The sequence below is a fragment of the Pempheris klunzingeri genome, chromosome 11 (assembly GCF_042242105.1).
Source record: "Pempheris klunzingeri isolate RE-2024b chromosome 11, fPemKlu1.hap1, whole genome shotgun sequence".
Lineage (NCBI taxonomy): Eukaryota > Metazoa > Chordata > Actinopteri > Acropomatiformes > Pempheridae > Pempheris > Pempheris klunzingeri.
The window spans coordinates 25,443,868-25,460,142 of NC_092022.1; the positions used below are offsets into that span (position 1 = coordinate 25,443,868).

At 44.4% G+C, this 16,275-nt stretch overlaps 1 protein-coding gene across 2 annotated transcripts in view; it reads right to left on the minus strand.

Moving 5' to 3' along the window:
• Positions 1-4,915: 4,915 nt before the first annotated feature.
• Positions 4,916-16,275, minus strand: part of prkcz (protein kinase C, zeta) — a 93,773-nt gene continuing 82,413 nt past the window's right edge. For both annotated transcript variants that reach the window (XM_070839538.1, XM_070839537.1), the window contains exons 16-17: positions 10,408-10,523; positions 4,916-5,056 (exon numbers count right to left, since the gene is read on the minus strand). In XM_070839538.1, the coding sequence (XP_070695639.1) occupies positions 4,969-5,056; positions 10,408-10,523 (204 nt within the window). In that variant the 3' untranslated portion in view covers positions 4,916-4,968. The remainder of the gene's footprint in view (positions 5,057-10,407; positions 10,524-16,275) is intronic.

A 16,275-nucleotide genomic window follows, 5' to 3' on the forward strand; every position in this document is an offset into this window, starting at 1 on the left:
TTACACTGCTTCACACACTGGAGCCCGTCCACTCACCTCTGAAGCCTCTGGCTCCGGCTGACGAGGAGGATCTCCAAACTAAAACGATAGACCAAGCTGCCACGTCCCTGGAGAGACCAAAAGCATCAGCACTCAGTGGACTGTTGGGACGAACACAAAATCACATGGTGTCATTTTACTGAATTCTTTAGTTGAAATGATTCCAGGCTAAAATTACTCTGATGTTTTTGCTGCACATGTATTCATTTGCATCATTTTCTGTGATTTTGCAAATATTTGCCACATAGTTTCTTCCCCAGCCTGTCATGGACCAAATTTCTCTCACTTCCTACCCCCTCTACTACCCAGACCACGCCCACCTGTGATCTCAGCTACACACCTGTAGACTCATGACTACATCCTTCTGGGCTGGGACGGCATCACGTCAGCAAACAGACCCCCCCCCAGTCATCAGTGTGAGAATGTAGTGAAAAAACTAGAAAGGTGCTTTCCGGTCCGGTCCATTTACTCACAAAGTGAAAAGAACGCCAGTGATGTTGCCGCCTGTTTGATGTTCTAGTGAGAAGTGCAGCCAGTTATCTGCACTTTGGTCTGAATGTGTTCATGTGCAGCTCGCTGATGTGATGAAATCCGTTTCACATTTGAATCCTAATTTCTGGTAAAGAGCTCACGTTTATTTTCCCTGCATTAAATAAACAGAAATGCGTTGGAGGGTAAATATATTGGTTAATTGGTTCTTCCAGTCTCCCCATATGAACAGAGGAAGTAGTGATCAGAGGATGTACTCGTGTATGAGGCCGACTCCCAGGTGACACACACACACACACACACACACAACTGTGTTTTTCTGCCGTCGTCTGCAAAAAGGATCGACTCGGTTCACGGAAAACCAGTATCATTTTTAATAATTACACATATTTACAAAGATGCGGTGAAGCAAAATGAAGCATATTGACCCAGCACTACGGTGGGAGAAACATCCGTCATTCGGTTTCAGATGAAGATTCTTTCTTTTCGGTGTCTGCGGCCTCCACTGGTCTGTGACGTGGCTTCAAGGACTCCCAGTTCGTCCAGTGGTCCCTCAAGAACAAAATGCCACTAATGTATCACCTGGTGTGCAAATAGGTCAGCAGAACGTGACACGAGGAAAACGCAGCAAATGAGATGGAGTTTGGGGGTTGGAGGAGGAAGCTTCCTCGAAGAGTGATTTCTAGCTTCCTGAAGAGTGTGTGTGTGTGTGTGTGTGTGTGTGTGTGTGTGTGTGTGTGTGTGTGTGTGTGTGTTGGTTCTCTGTGGTGGACTAATGTGCCCGTGGAACTGCTTCATTATCTCTCCTCTCTCTATCTGTGTCTTCCCTGCCTGTAAAGGCCCTACAGCTAATTGAGACCCTTTGACTCAGGATCAGCTAATTAATCCTATTATGTGGTTATCAAATTAGCACGGGTCAGATTTCATCAAATTAATCTCAGCCAATAGAGAGCTCCTCTCTTTCTTTCTGTTGGGGACTTTAATCCATACTCGTAGTTGATATTCACAGATGTGCTGTGCATGTGTTTGATTTTATCACAGCCTTTCGACAGCACAGGGCTCCTACATTTGGCTCCAGATGTGCTGCTTGCTGTGTGTAGAGGTGGCAGTACATGTAGTTTAACTTGCATGAATTAAAAACAGCCTAAAACGTCTCTGGATACAAATAAACTCATGGCTTCTCATTATGTTTGTACACTCTGCACCAGTAGTGGGGAGATGGAAACAGTTTGTTGGATGATGAGAGTAGGACTGACAGCTGCTGAGGAGGGCTGGCTGTTCAGTGTCCATCCTGACATGCCGACACCAGAACACTGCTAATTGTTGATGCCTCAGTTTGGGGAATAGAAGTTAGAATATATGTATTTTAACCATCATGTGTCCAAACTGCTTCCTGCATCACTGTTACATGTTGTAAAAGAATAAAATATAAAGTCGGAACTTTTCTGATTTCGATCAAGACGTGATCAAACAATCAGGATTTGACTTTTCATCACTTCTCAGTAGTCAGTGTTGTACAGAGTTGAGTTAATCAGCCTTATTCCTGACACTAACAGGCAGCCACAGTCTGAGACAACAGGCACCTACACACACAATCACTGGTGACCGGGGGCAAAACACACATCCTGTCATCCACAGCCACTGTGAAGATGCCCCCTAAACACACCGTCAGTTAATGAAGTGTTTAGTTGAAACAGTGACTGTCATTTATAACCCCGTTCTATCCTGGTTCAGCCGTAAGTCACTAGTTTAAGATTAAGATCACAGTTAACCCTCTCTTGAGTGTTACTCTGAACTTAGATTCAATTGAATTCTGATGCACCAACATTTTAAACTCCAGTTTAAACTGTGATGCTGTGTTGACGTTAGGCTGCTGTAGTGAGAGACTCCATGATGCTGCTGAAGTTCATTCAGGAGGCTGTGATGGAGCTGAGCAGGAAGACCGGACCAGCTGTTCAACATGGCAGTGAAAGAAGTGCAGCTGTGGCACCGAGGCCCAGCTCCTCGTGGCCCTGAGAGTTTATACAATGGATGCTCCCAGAGGGGGGGGGGGGGACTTTCTCTGCTTTTTAGCCATCAACAATGTAAAAATCACATTACATTACATCAGTACGGAGCATTTCTCTCCCTGTTCTGCTCACTAGGCCCCAACAGCCCACTCGTGTTCTTTATTATTTATGTGTATTTGGGTTTGTGTCTCCACACTGAATGAACTATTTAATTTTGGTTCAAATCAAGTTACTAAACAAAGATTAGTTTTTAATTGTTCGACGGAGCTCTGCTTCATTTTAAACCCAGTTTGGCTAAACTGTGATTACAACTAATCTTGGACTAAATGAATCTTTGTTGGTGCACCCAGGTCTTAGTCGGTCCTGCTTCAGTTTGAAGTGAAGAAAACAAAGACTTGTTGAAGTAGCAGCATTAAGAGAAATAGAGAAGCTTGTTTTACTCTACATATGCAAAAATAATGAAGCGAAACCACCTGAAGGGAAACTTGGTGGTTTGGAGGGATTCCTGTGTGCTAAACTCAAATTAAAGTGCAAATCTGCTCTGTAATGTCCACGTCCTGTGCTTTAAGGAAAGATAAGTGCCCTAACAGGAGAACCTTCACATTCAGGCTCCTATTCAGCACCACCAACAGAATACTGTCCGTCCTTCGCTTGTCTTCTACACCGCTGCCAACGTGTCTCTGTGGTCCTGTCGGCTGCCCTCCGAGGCTACAGGAGCTTCACTGATGCATCTCTGAAGGCTTCTTCTCCTCCTTTTAGAACTAAAAATATGAGTAAATAACTAAAACACCACAGCACATCTGACTGGCATTTTAAAATGATTTTTGAATGTAAAAGTTTCCTTTTCTCAGCTACATTTGGACATTTCTAACCAAAAGGAACCATCTTACAATTCCACTTGCAACATGTCACCAACTTTGCGCCAGAGACAGAAACACACAACGAGCCCAACGTGGAGATGAAGACATGTTTCCACAAGACGGCACAGCCACCCAGTCACATGACACGCCGGAGCGGCTGCAGATGGTCGCACAGCGGCAGCTGGTGTGGAACAATCTGAGCTCGCCTAGCAAGCTTTTACCCACTGTGGAGGCTGGAGCCAATCAGCTGCTTTGTTTTTCAGCTCAAGTCCTGAAATCATGTGTTTTAAAAGCTGACAGACAGACTGACAGCAAGTTTACAGGACCACGGCCTTTATGCCCTCATACACCGTCACGTCTTTGGTTACATGTGTGGAGATGAACGTCAGGGTCACATTAACATGCTCTCAGTAGTGTGATCTGTGGTCAGACAGTCACTGTCTGGGACTGTTTACTGTAACAGAAGTCACTATTCATGGTGCTCAGCTCTGATGTGGGTTTAGATGCTACTCCTCATCTCCCTCTGCACTGATTATTTGAATGATTTCATTCAAAATAAAAAAGATTCTGTCGAGTCAGGACTGAGGCAGGCGACCGTGCTCTAAAAATATTGATTCCCCTAAAAATGTGAATGGTTTTGGCAAAACTGTGGCAGAGTGTAGCCATGGTTACAGTTGTTCTGTCCCCACTGAAGCCATGATGGGTGCACAAATGTTCAGTAAGAGATAAGTGCAATCAGAGACATGGTAATTAATACGATCTTTGAGGCACTTCTTAAAAAAAGTCATCTCCCGGTTAGAGTCCCCCCCACCCCCCCACTATTTGTGAAAATCATAAAAAGATAACAAAAAGCGAAGTTTGTGGTTACGGATGAAAATGTGCCATCTGCATTAATAAAAAGGCATCGTCAATTTTGGATTTACTACCTACATTATAATACACAATAATAACTTATTCTTTTCCTTTGTCATTGTACATTCTTGTTTTGTGTGAGGCGTCGGCCTCCCTACAAGATAGGAAAAAAAGAAATTCAAAAAGATTTTTTTTTTTAAAAAAGTGCACGTAAAATTTCAAGTTCTTCAGCAGAACTGTCATATTGATCCAGGGATGTGAGACGGCTTGAAGTGTGTTCATGACGGCAGGCACAGAATGAGACGGCTCTCTCTTCAAATTACAAAGCCGGTCGTGCTTCGACACGAGGATGGACATTCTGAGGGCGGGGGGGGGGACAGGAACGAAGCTGAAGGAGAAAAAGAAAAGCAAATGGGAAGACAACCAAACGACAGGGAATGTTCTTGAAGTCCAGTGTCTTAGTTTTCCTTGTTGGTACCAACAGACAAAAGCTCGGTGCCCCAACAAAACAATCAGAATCATCCAGGAAGTGAAGAAACTCTCCCTTTCTCCCATTTGCTTGGCCTTGTTGACAAGTCCAGAGGGTGAGTTCGTCCTCCCTGTTGTCCTTTACTCCTCCTCCTCATCCTCGCCTTTCAGAGTTGGCTTGCGAACGGTTTTGGCTGAGACGGCAGCTCGGACAAACAGCAGGTGGGCGAAGGAGGAAGCCGGTCTCTCCTTCATACAGACTCTTCTGTGGATAGCAGCAGGGGGTTGATGTATTCAAAGCCCTCAAACTCTGACTGGTCTATTCTCTTGATGACATCCCTGAGGAGAGGGACACAGAGAGAAGAATTAAAGGTTGTTTCATCACAAAGCCGGAGCACAGCGCCATCCACACCAACCTGGACCCAGTGATGAACAAAGGCTGACTCAGTACCTGCAAACTGGTTAGTGGCTGCTTATTCTCCACCCGGACCAGTGTGATCCGTGTGTCGTAGTGCCTTTGTTCATGAACTATTTCTCGGGCAGTTGCTTTTAAAAGCAGGCGGACGGCAGAGAAACAACAGGAAGTCACCAATGTTTTCTCATCACTCCAAGTGACCGAGTTAGGATGGCCTGTACCGCACAGATCCCACTGGGACGCTTGTTGTCGACACATTTTAGACACGTTTCAAAACTTTGATTTCATTTCCAGAGCCTGAAGACGGTCAGTACACTCAGCATCATCAGAGTCTAATCAAAGAGCGGGCAGGCAAACAAACAGGCTGCATAGATTAGATACATATACAATCAGTCAGTCAATCCGTCCATCTATATCCGAGACAACAGACAGAATTCATGGTGCTGACAAAGTAAGGCTCGTGTGGGTTTTAGCGTTCATCATTCATAATCAAATCAGACTCTTCAAAACCTTTACGTGTTTGTTATGAATATGGATGTCATACATTGTCACCAGGGCTCTCTATAGATGTGAAACTGTCTGCAGCCAGGTCCCAAAGGTAGCACAGATTTAGACATGTTCAGAAAATCTGCAAAAGAAAATACAAATGTGTGCATGTGTATTCTCTGGTATGGGAATACTAGGAGTGTGTTTACTGAGATAAGCAGTCAGGAGGTTGGGCTCAGGCTCTAAGCAGGTGCCGTATGTCACTGTAGGCTGAGAGTCCTCAAGTGATGGACAAAATGTAGAAAAGATGATGGAAATATGGCATTTATGTTTCTATCACGTGTTCCTTTGAGGAAGGTTCCACACAGATCTCATGTTCACCCTTTCTCGTCTCTGCAGTGGCTTTAGACGCTCATCTGTTTCCATTAAACACATTTCTCACTTTTTTCTACAGAGCTCTCTAGTGAAGAAACATTATCCCAATATCTATAGAGAAATTGAAATAATAATAATAATAATAATAATAATGTCACTATAATCCATAAAGTTAGTCATTTGCCCACCTCCTTTTTTCAGTTGTACTTAATTATCAAAAATAGATTTTAAAAATACATTTATGAACAAAAACTGTTCATAAATGTCTCTGCAATCCTGCATCAGCTGGAAACCACCTACTGGGTGAGGTTTCTGTGTTAGTGTCTCTCAGAATAAATCCTTAAAACCCAGTAAAATGGCATCTCTTAGTAGATAATGTCAAGTGAGACAGAAAGAACATGGTGCGGACGAATCAGTGGAGGAACTGAAGTTGCTTCTTTGTTTCCGGAGAATGCTGCTTCCATTAACAAAGGCATAATCACAGGTAAATGGAGCGGAACCGCATAACTAGTGGGCTCAGAGTGGGTAAAAATAAATGTACTCCCTTAGCAACACTGCTGGCTTCTTCTGCTGCAGCAACAGGCTGTTTACTTATAGTTTGAGTGTGTGTGTGTGTGTGTGTGTGTGTGTGTGTGTGTGTGACAAGGAACTGAAGCCCAAAAAGGAGGGCTGTCACTGGGGAAAGGCTGAAAGGCTTTCTCTCTGCAGACACTGAGCAGAGGGCTTTGAAGTTAAAACAATGCTCGTGTTCACTGGACGTCCCTCTGGTGTCCCAGGTGGGTGGGGGGTCTCACTTTAATGGCCACCAGCAATGTCCGACAGGTTGCAGCTCCCACCCACATAGAGCACACGGACAAGTGAATGAAATGCTACAGTGTCTTTGTTTCAGTTTGCTGACTAGAATACTGATGAAGCAAATATTTTTCCTCCATCTGATCTCATGTGAAGTACTCCGACTGTAGGAGTAGGTCAACCACCAGCACAACAATTAGATTTGGAAAATGGTCTTTCTCTGCTTTGGAAACACAGAGGCAGAAAGAGAGAGGAAAGAGGGAGAGAGGGACACACAGGAGAGAGGGGAGAAGGTTTTGGGAGGTGACCAAAACAAACAGAGTGTTCACCCAACGTAAATGTTGCCTTTTTTCCAGGCTTGGGTGACTTGAGAGCATTACCAGATGCAGAATGCAGAGGAGGGAATGAAGAGGCGACGGAGGAGGAGTGAAGTGGGAAAGACGGAACGGGAGTAACGGCCTTTACTCACCGGGGACGAAACGAGAAACAACACGATGAAAATGCTAAATATTTTTTGACAAATGAGGCCAGGTAGAATGTGCTATTATGCTGTGATACTGTACTTCACCACTGGTAGAGGACTGGAGCTGGATTTAAGGGAGTGATGAATATGAGAGAGTGTGAAGGAACAACAACACTGAATAAAGCTGAATGAGTGAGTGGTACCAATAGGTACTAATTCACCATGAAGATCATCAGTGGCATCAAAGAAATGACACAATGAATAAAAAAAGAGTTTCCGGTGAGTTCTAAGATCAGTCAGAGGAAATATATCAATCCCCCCCCCCCCCACACACACACCTGTAATCCAGTGATGAGCCCCAACACTAGGACAGAACACAGGTGTACCATCATAACTATTCTGTGAAGCTCCCTGATTGGTAAGCAGAAGAAGTGTGGAGTGTGGAGTGTGGTGCTGCCCCCCCACCACAGATTCCTGCTAGTGGTTTATCCAGCTTAGTCATGCACATGCAAAAAAACTGGATGAATTGGTGGGAAGCCAGTGAGGGATCTCCTCCTAATCGCTGCCCGAGCAGCACCGACTGAGGTGACAGTGTTAACCGTCCCTGAAAATAACTAATGACCAAGGCAACAGTGGAAGACAGTCTGCTTCCCTGGGCACTGGCTGAGGCTGCCATTTTCTAAGACAGGGAGTTGGCATAGCAAAACTAAAGCCTCCCCCCCCCCTCCCCCCCTCCCCTCCCCAGGCTGGCAGGGGCCTCCAGCAATTCTGGCTTTTAATGTCGCAATGTAAATCTCTAACATGGAGGGTTTACCCTTCTCCCTCCCTCCATGGCTCTCACTTCTCTTTATTCTTGTGCCAAGCCCATCACAAGTGGGAGAGAGGGGAGACTGGAGAGCTTTTTGCATCACCCCCTCCTAGCGGGAGTGGGTGACATCAGCCCCTCTTTTTGGTAACAGCGGGAAGAGAAAGGGGTGGGGAGATAAAGGAGGACGCGTACGTCTTCTTTTGATGCGCTACAGTGTTTGATGCCAGGTTGATATCTCCACTACTGAACTGGCATTGTTCTCTCCACCCTGTTCTCCCACTCAGCTCCCTCCTCCCCCCTCACTGTACCACCCCAACCTCCTTCACAACCGCCTCCCCAAAAGTCTCTCACGGACTGCTGTTGTCAAACCCTGTCACATGTGAGCTTCAGAGCCGTCTCGCTGCAGCCCCTTAATGAGCAGCGAGGCTCGCCCACTCTGAGGCTGGTTTGAAGATCGGCGTCTAGTGAACAGCAGAAGTGTACGGCACCTTCAAACCCAGGGAGAGCCGTGGTAGCTACCCAAAGACATCTGTCATGGGTGCAGGGCATGATGGGCATTTAATAAGGCTCCAATTAACACTGAGAGCTCCTGTTGCTCCCTGTTCTGCCATTTCTCAGTGAAATAGTCATTGCTGTACATGTTCAAATGGAAAGCCATGAAGGTTCCTCTGTCAGGCTCCACTCTACCTAGCTACAAGTCACTGACAGCAGGAATGGCACCATTTATTTTGGAGACAATCCTAATTATGCTTCATTTGCCAGTATGAAGTGAAGAATGATCGGAGGTACAGATGAATGACTACAGATGATGAACTTAATGCAGCGACTGACCAGGTGAGCAGGTAAGACAGAGACTTCCCCCTGGAGCTCTCCGTCTCTGTCAGAGCAAACCTCTTCTAGGAGAGACTGTGACAGTGTCCAGTGTGATTCATTGATTCAAGAATAAAACGTCAAGCAAAAGACAGTCAGAGATCAGGAGGTGGTGTTCTTCACGCAGCACACTCACAGGCAGAGTTAATGCAAAGTCGCCACCAGATGCAAAAAGACATGAAATTGCGCCGAGCAAAGCGAGAAATTTGTGTTTTAATATGATTCAAATTTAGCAAGAGTTTACATTATTCGCATGAGTGTGCGAGTCAAACTCGTAACACAAAGTGAAAATTCGTTGTGAACACACTTTTACAATAATGGCAAGCAAGGCTGAGCTGCTGCCTGGTATCCAGTCCACGGTCAGGAGGAGTGCATGTAGCATCCTGTACCACCAGTCCATAACATGCTGTAGCATTAACACACTCCCATCCATCATCTTTCCATGTATAGGACTTTACCAAGGGTGACTGGTTGCACCAGTGTTTAAAGTCTTTTTTAAAAACTTCTTCGTACATGTCCTGCTGTCATTGATGAAAATGCTAATAAGCATTTTGTTTGGAGTGGGCGAGGTGCATGGTGTTTTTACTGTTCAGTTCAGCTTCTGCTCATGAGCAGCCTGGTTGTTGAGAAACGGTTTACTAAAGTCAGTCCAATAAAAGCTCTGCAGAAAGCATATAAACATTGGAGCCTGAAAAATCAATCCAGCATGGATTTAAATTAAAATGTTGTCTCACATAAGCCCGGTAATATCTATTGGCAGGGCCCGTGAAAGCCTTATGGAACCCATTTTGTGATGGCACAGAGGAGAACAGGCCATGCTTGTGTTTTCTAGCTGTGGCTGCAGACAGTCTGCAGCTGCAGAGCCGGCACCCCGTCTGTTGTTGTGCCAGATCTCTGCAGCCTTTTCTCTCCTAAGTCAAATTAACCAAGGGCTCCTGTCAGATCCTGAAGGCTGCATGTTTGCCTTAATCCAAACAATGTCCTTGATGGATAAAGATGTCAGTGTTGCTCACAGGGAGGGATGTCTTTCTTTATCAGATGCAGAAGTAGAAGAACTGGGAAAGACGGCACCGTACCTGCTGTGTCACAGGTTCTACTGGTCATGTTTAGCTGTACGTCTTCAACCAACCCACCAACTTATTTCAGTCATGGACACAGTTCAAACACAAAAGACACATTTCAGTTTGTAAGGCACAACACAGAAGCAAAGAGAAGACATGTTGAAGAAGACGAGCTAAACTATAGAATGAACAGAAGTCCAACTGAAACTGAAATTATCTTCCTGCAGGATTTCTTTCATTATGTTATCTTCAATGCTGGTGTTTATTGTAGTAGATTAACATCAGACATTTCAAGTCTCTGCAAATGGGTCTTTGTACTTTGTAGTTTTTACTCAGCTGACACATGTGTGTGCTCTAAATTATTCACATTGGGTTGAATTTAATGATGGCAGGGATGTGAGGTGAAGACGCAGTACTCACTCATCATCTGGCGTTAGCTGCACTGGTTCATTAGTAAACTGTGTGTCAAAGTTTTCGAGGCCGTAGTCATCAGAGATTTGAGGTTTGAAGGGTGGTGTCACCTCCTTCTTCTCCAGCTGAGGAGAAACAAACACATGAAAATGTATTACATATAACAACAGTTGTTACTGATGGATAGAGCGCAGACCATGTAGAAAAGGGCTGCAAGCACATCATATGCTCTAAGTTCTGTAAACCTTCCACAATTACAGGCAATGATTTGCTGCACACCCCATGCTCTGAACAAAACCAACCACTTACCTAAAGGATTTGGAGCTGTAATCGAGTGGCTGAACTACATTTAGCTTCATTAGTGGCCAAGCGACATTCAGGTCTTCAGGTGAAAAGCAGCATGGTTCATGCACTCTGCTTGTTATCACACTTCATGCAGTATTCACGTAGTAATATTACTATACTACACTTCACTGGGATAAGGGCAATGGTATGCTCTGTTTTTCTTATTGTCAACAAGTTCCATTAAAAGACTTTGCTTCACACCTGCGTTAAAGTTACACCTGTCACGTTTCCACTCCAGCAGCACAAGTACGGAGTTTACAGAGTTAGATTTAACATTACAACTTCATCATTTTGGATTTCTTGAAATCCTTCATTTTTAGACAGCAATAGACAAAAGCAGATTCTCATTTTTAGCTTGTGACTGTCAAATAACACGTTAATACAGATTTCATTGCCTCAAGATAACCAGCTAATTAAAATAAGTTAAGTAAGAGTCAGATAAAAAATTGAATGATTCATTTGGTACATTGAGATTGATTGTTTTTCTGGACAAAATATAGAAGTTCATGACTTACAAATACTGTGATATACAATACATTAGGTTTAAATACTGGCTCTCTTGGCCAACGGTCTGATGTGCCACATTAAAAGGTGGCACCTTGTTGCTACATCTGTCAGTGGCAATGAAGGCAGGAATGAAGAGGAGAAAAACAACAGCATGGAGAAGGTTGAAGCAGCAGAGTAATGGTGCCTGAGTGATTCAGCCAGCCCAGTTTTTGTCTGGTCTGTTTCCATGGTTTCACATCAGTCCCTCATACTGTTAATATGTGCACTGAGGACATGTTTTTGAGAACACAACGGCACAGAAAGGCCACAGGTTTGCTCTCCATGCTGTTTTTGGTTTCCTCAATCTAAGAATGTACGAAATCCTAGTTAGAAGTGAGGGGAACTCAGAATAAGTCTTTGAAGGCTGATCCAGGTGATGTCTGATAGCTCATATTCATCTTTAAGTTACATCATTTTAATGTCAACGGCGTGCTTCCTCCACAGTTTGTAAAAAAGACAATACATTCTTGCTTGAGGTTAGTTACAATAATATATATGTACAACACAGTCACATCCATGTGGACTTAAATACCATCAAAATGTTCCATTACAGCAAAATTGCCGCGTGTACGCTGCCTGCAAATACAACAGAAGCTTGATGGTTGTGTTACCGACTGCCTCCTCTGTGCCTGCCTGTCAAACCTTAACCTTTACATTGGCACTGTGTGAGTGACTGGGGATCATCAGACATGACAGACAGCACTTAGGATAAATATCTTTTTCTATTTATTATCTCTAATAATCATCATTATTATCATTAACAACAACACACAAAAGGGTCACAGTGAAGTAAGTAAGTATGAATATAGGGTAACTTGAAGTGTCTGATGGTTGGAGCGTATCTCTGTAATCAGCTTCCCAGGTTTTTGCCAAGTGGACATGAGGGAGCGCTGCATGGTTGCCAGACGCTGCAGGTGTACCTGAAGCACTTTGTTTGATAGTATAACTAGCAGTACTAGTAGGAGTCAGCTTGTGGATCTGGATCTGGATGAATGTGCAATGATCTGTGTAAACACAAACATTTGTGAATCCAAGTTTTACATTTTGAGTTTTACATAAATGCCTAAAAATGATATATATTTTTCACATGTTTATACACATTAGTTACAACAGGACGGCTTTTAAATCTAAAATTGGCCTGTGAACTGTTGAATCTGCTTTTATGAATCAAGTGATTGGCACTGAGGTTTCTTCTTCTGTGGTGGACTGGAGCAACATACCCTCTTGTGTCATATTGCCAATTTATGGACCGGGCAGTTTAGCTAGCATTATTTTGCTGGAGTAGTAAACTAATAGTTTCATTATGTAAGAGTCTGTGTGGCTGATTGTTCTCCAGCTGTACTGAGCTGAACTGCTCCATGGTGGTGGCAACATTAAGTTGTGGGGATGTTTCTCTTCAGCAGGGACTGGGAAATTGGTCAAGATTGAAGAAAACCTGCGTCCCTCTGCTAGACAGCTGAAGATGGGCAGGTCATTCACCTTCCAACACGACAGCGTTGGACACCTAAACATACCGCCAAAAGAACAACACAGTGGCTTAAGGATAGGAAGGTGAATGTCCTTGAGTGGCCAAGTCAGAGTCCTGACTTAAATCCAACAGAAAATCTGTGGATGGACTTGAAGAGAGCAGTTCATCGCCGCTCACCACAGAATTTCACTGAACTCGAACAACTCAGGTGTGCAAAACTAGTAGTAACAGATTGATGGCTGTAATTACAGCAAAAGGTGGATCTACGAAGTATTAAATCTGGGGAAACCGCAAATAAAAGAGTCATAGCAGGTCGGACGTTGCTGCGTCAAAAAAGATGTTGCCAAGGTCAACGAGGTCCACGTCAGCTACTGTAACAGAACATAAGGGGACCAGAGACTCCTACACAGGTAACCCCAGAGGAGCCACATGCAGAGGGTGTGGGATATTTGGATGCTTTGAAACTCAACATCTAGGATAACTAAGAAACAAGAACTAGCCCAGTGTTCCAACATCCGCAAACAGGAACTGCTATCACAACGAGAGATTAATGAGGTACAACGAAAATATGTAATGGAAAGGGGAAGCCAGGACGACAGGTCAGAGGGAAACAGAAGCAAATCACTGGGATGTTCTCCACCCATCCATACAAAGTGTACTTTCAGTGCCAATGTAATAGTAGGAGAAGAATTACCATGAGAGAGAACAGTACTAGAAGAATATATGGGAGGAGACATCACATAACACCAATGCTCAGTGGCTAGTGGATCTAAGGACATCCAAGGTCATTGATGAAGAGCTCTGTAGTTGCTCCAATTACTAATGGAGGGGATCCATCTAGAGAGGTTAACCCAAGGGAGGATGGTCCTGATCATAAAGAAGGGCCAATAACCAGCCAATGACCTGCTTCTTTACCACATGGAAGCTCCTGTCAGGCATCACAGTGGCTAAGATCAGTTGGCACATGGTCCAATAAATGAGCAGGGCCCAGAAAGGAATACACAGAGTAAGACAGGTCCTGATTTTTGAATATTTGAATATTCATTGAATTATAAAAAAAATCAAATAGTTTATATGACTATTGCTTTGTTGAAAGAATTTTCTAGTTATGGCCGGCACCTTGTAGTACACCCGTCAGGAGCAGTAGATTGATCTGAGGATCTACTGAAGGATGAACCTTCCTGGAGGGACAAGCCCCCACACAGCATGTAGAGGTGGCTGATATCAAGAAATCCTACCAGTGGCTGGAGAAGCACTAATCATGGCAGCACAAGCACTTAGTGAAAGATCAATAGAGGCGGGGGTCTACCACACCAGGCAGGGTGCTGCACCAGACCTCTGGTACAACACAATTCATGTGGTACAATATTTACAAATTCAAAAGCTTAGTGTGATGCTGTATAATGTGTCTGACTTTGGTGGCAGTAGCTGTGATTCACATCTGATCCTCTACCAGCAAACAACGTGGGTTTCTTTCAACCATGACCACGATTTCTACAGATTAGGTCAGTAGGACAATGGACAGTTCAAAACTGATACACCAGAACCGGAGATAAGAACAAGAAGAGGACAGCTACACAGCCCCTGAACATCCTGGGAGAGGACATTGCCACTGTGGAGGAGAACAAGTACCTGGACGTCCACACTGATAATGGACTGAACTGGAGGACCAACACTGACGCCGTTTACAAGAAGGGGATGAGCCGCCTCTACTTCCTGAGGAAGCTCAGATCCTTCAATGTGTGCAGCAAGATGCTGGAGATCTTCTAGCAGTCTGTTGTAGCCAGCGCCCTTGGGGGGGGGGCATCAGAGCCGGCCACACCAACAGACTGAACAAACTGATTAAGAAGGCCGGCTCTGTGATTGGCTTTAAAAAGGACACTTTTGAAGTGGTGGTGGAAAGAAGGACCATGTTTTTTAACATGCACTATAGTTTTTATTTTATTTTATTTAACTCGCATTTTGGTTTTAATCTTTTTATCAATTTATCTGCTTATTTATTGTTGTATTCATGGTGGTGGTCACTTTTACTCGTTTTTGCTCTTTTGCTGCTGTAGCACCAGAATTTCCCCTCAGGGATCAATAAAGTATTTCTATCTATCTATCTATCTATCTATTACATATCTACACATTCTTCTTCCTTGTCCAAACCTTGCATCAACACTACGACAGGTTGTTCTGAGATTGTGGTGTTTGATGCTGATGGAGCCTGCAGCAGAGGTTCAGCAGTGGGCTGCAGACGTCTGCTCAGCTCACTTCTCACTTCTTCAGGCCCAGCTGATGCCGACCTGAAGATATTCATCAGTATTTACACACAGCTCCCTCTGCAGACACCACAGGACTTATGCCACTTCTTCACTTAAGTAGGAGCACTACACACCCTGCAAACCTGAACATGGAGGTGGGCAGATCACTTTGCTTCCAGTTCCACTGCTTGTTTGTCAGTTGTGTCCTCTGTGTGTGTGTGTGTGTGTGTTTATTCCTCCTGCTGGTTTTTCCTGCAGCTTCTATGTTTCATTAGTGTTATTAGTTCAAAGAGCTTTGTGAGAACAGCTTCAAACAAACAAACAAACAAACACAAAACAACTCACTTTCTCTCTTTGTATCTTTCCCATCACTGCCTCTCCATCAAATTGCCCTACCTTCCCCTGTTCGCTCGCTCTCTCTCTCTTTGCTAATTTCTTTTTCAGCGCCTACCTACACTCCTCTGTCAGTTTCACCCCCTCACATCCTGTCTCCATCTTTCTCCTCTCCGATTGTCTCGGTCTTGCTCATTGTCAATTCTTTCATCTTTTCACATCCCTCTCCTCTCTCCTCCCTCCTCCCTCCTCCTACTTTCCCCAGTCTCTCTGATGTGTTGTTGGGCAGGCTGGAGCTCTGTGTGGTGGTAATGAAGCGCACTGAAGACCAGAAATGAACCCAGCACCTTCACACACACACACACACACACACATACACTCACAGGGGAAGTGTCCCTGAGGCCAGAGGGGCACATGAAAGAGGTAAGTGAATGCCAGGGCTTTATAGGCGATCCATGGGTTCTCAGATCATAGCACCTGTCAGAGTGTGTGTGTGTGTGTGTGTATTCCAGTGGCACTGATGCGTTAAGAACAGGCTTGGACGATGTTAAAATCTGATCTGAGGCCATCCTTAATGTGACTGGAGACCAACAGATGTGAAGTGATGCGTCACACACACACACTTACAGTATTACTTGGTGGCACCCTCTGAGTGAGCTTCAGCTCTCCTCATTGTCCTCCAAAGTGTTGGAAGCACATCTCCATAAGAACAGAGAGGTCAGGTTCCTTCACTTCACTGTTGGTTTGAAATTTGGAAGTGAAATATCTTAAGTGTCTGCTTCTTGTACAGACGGTGAACATCCTATTGGCTGTTCCACGCCAATAGGATCGCTCTGTTTCTGAGCCTGGCCTGTGATGTGTGGCCTGAAAACAGCCAAGTCTGGTTTTCTCTCAGACCACTTGAATCACAGCGTCCTGAAAGGTTATTATGGGGTTTTT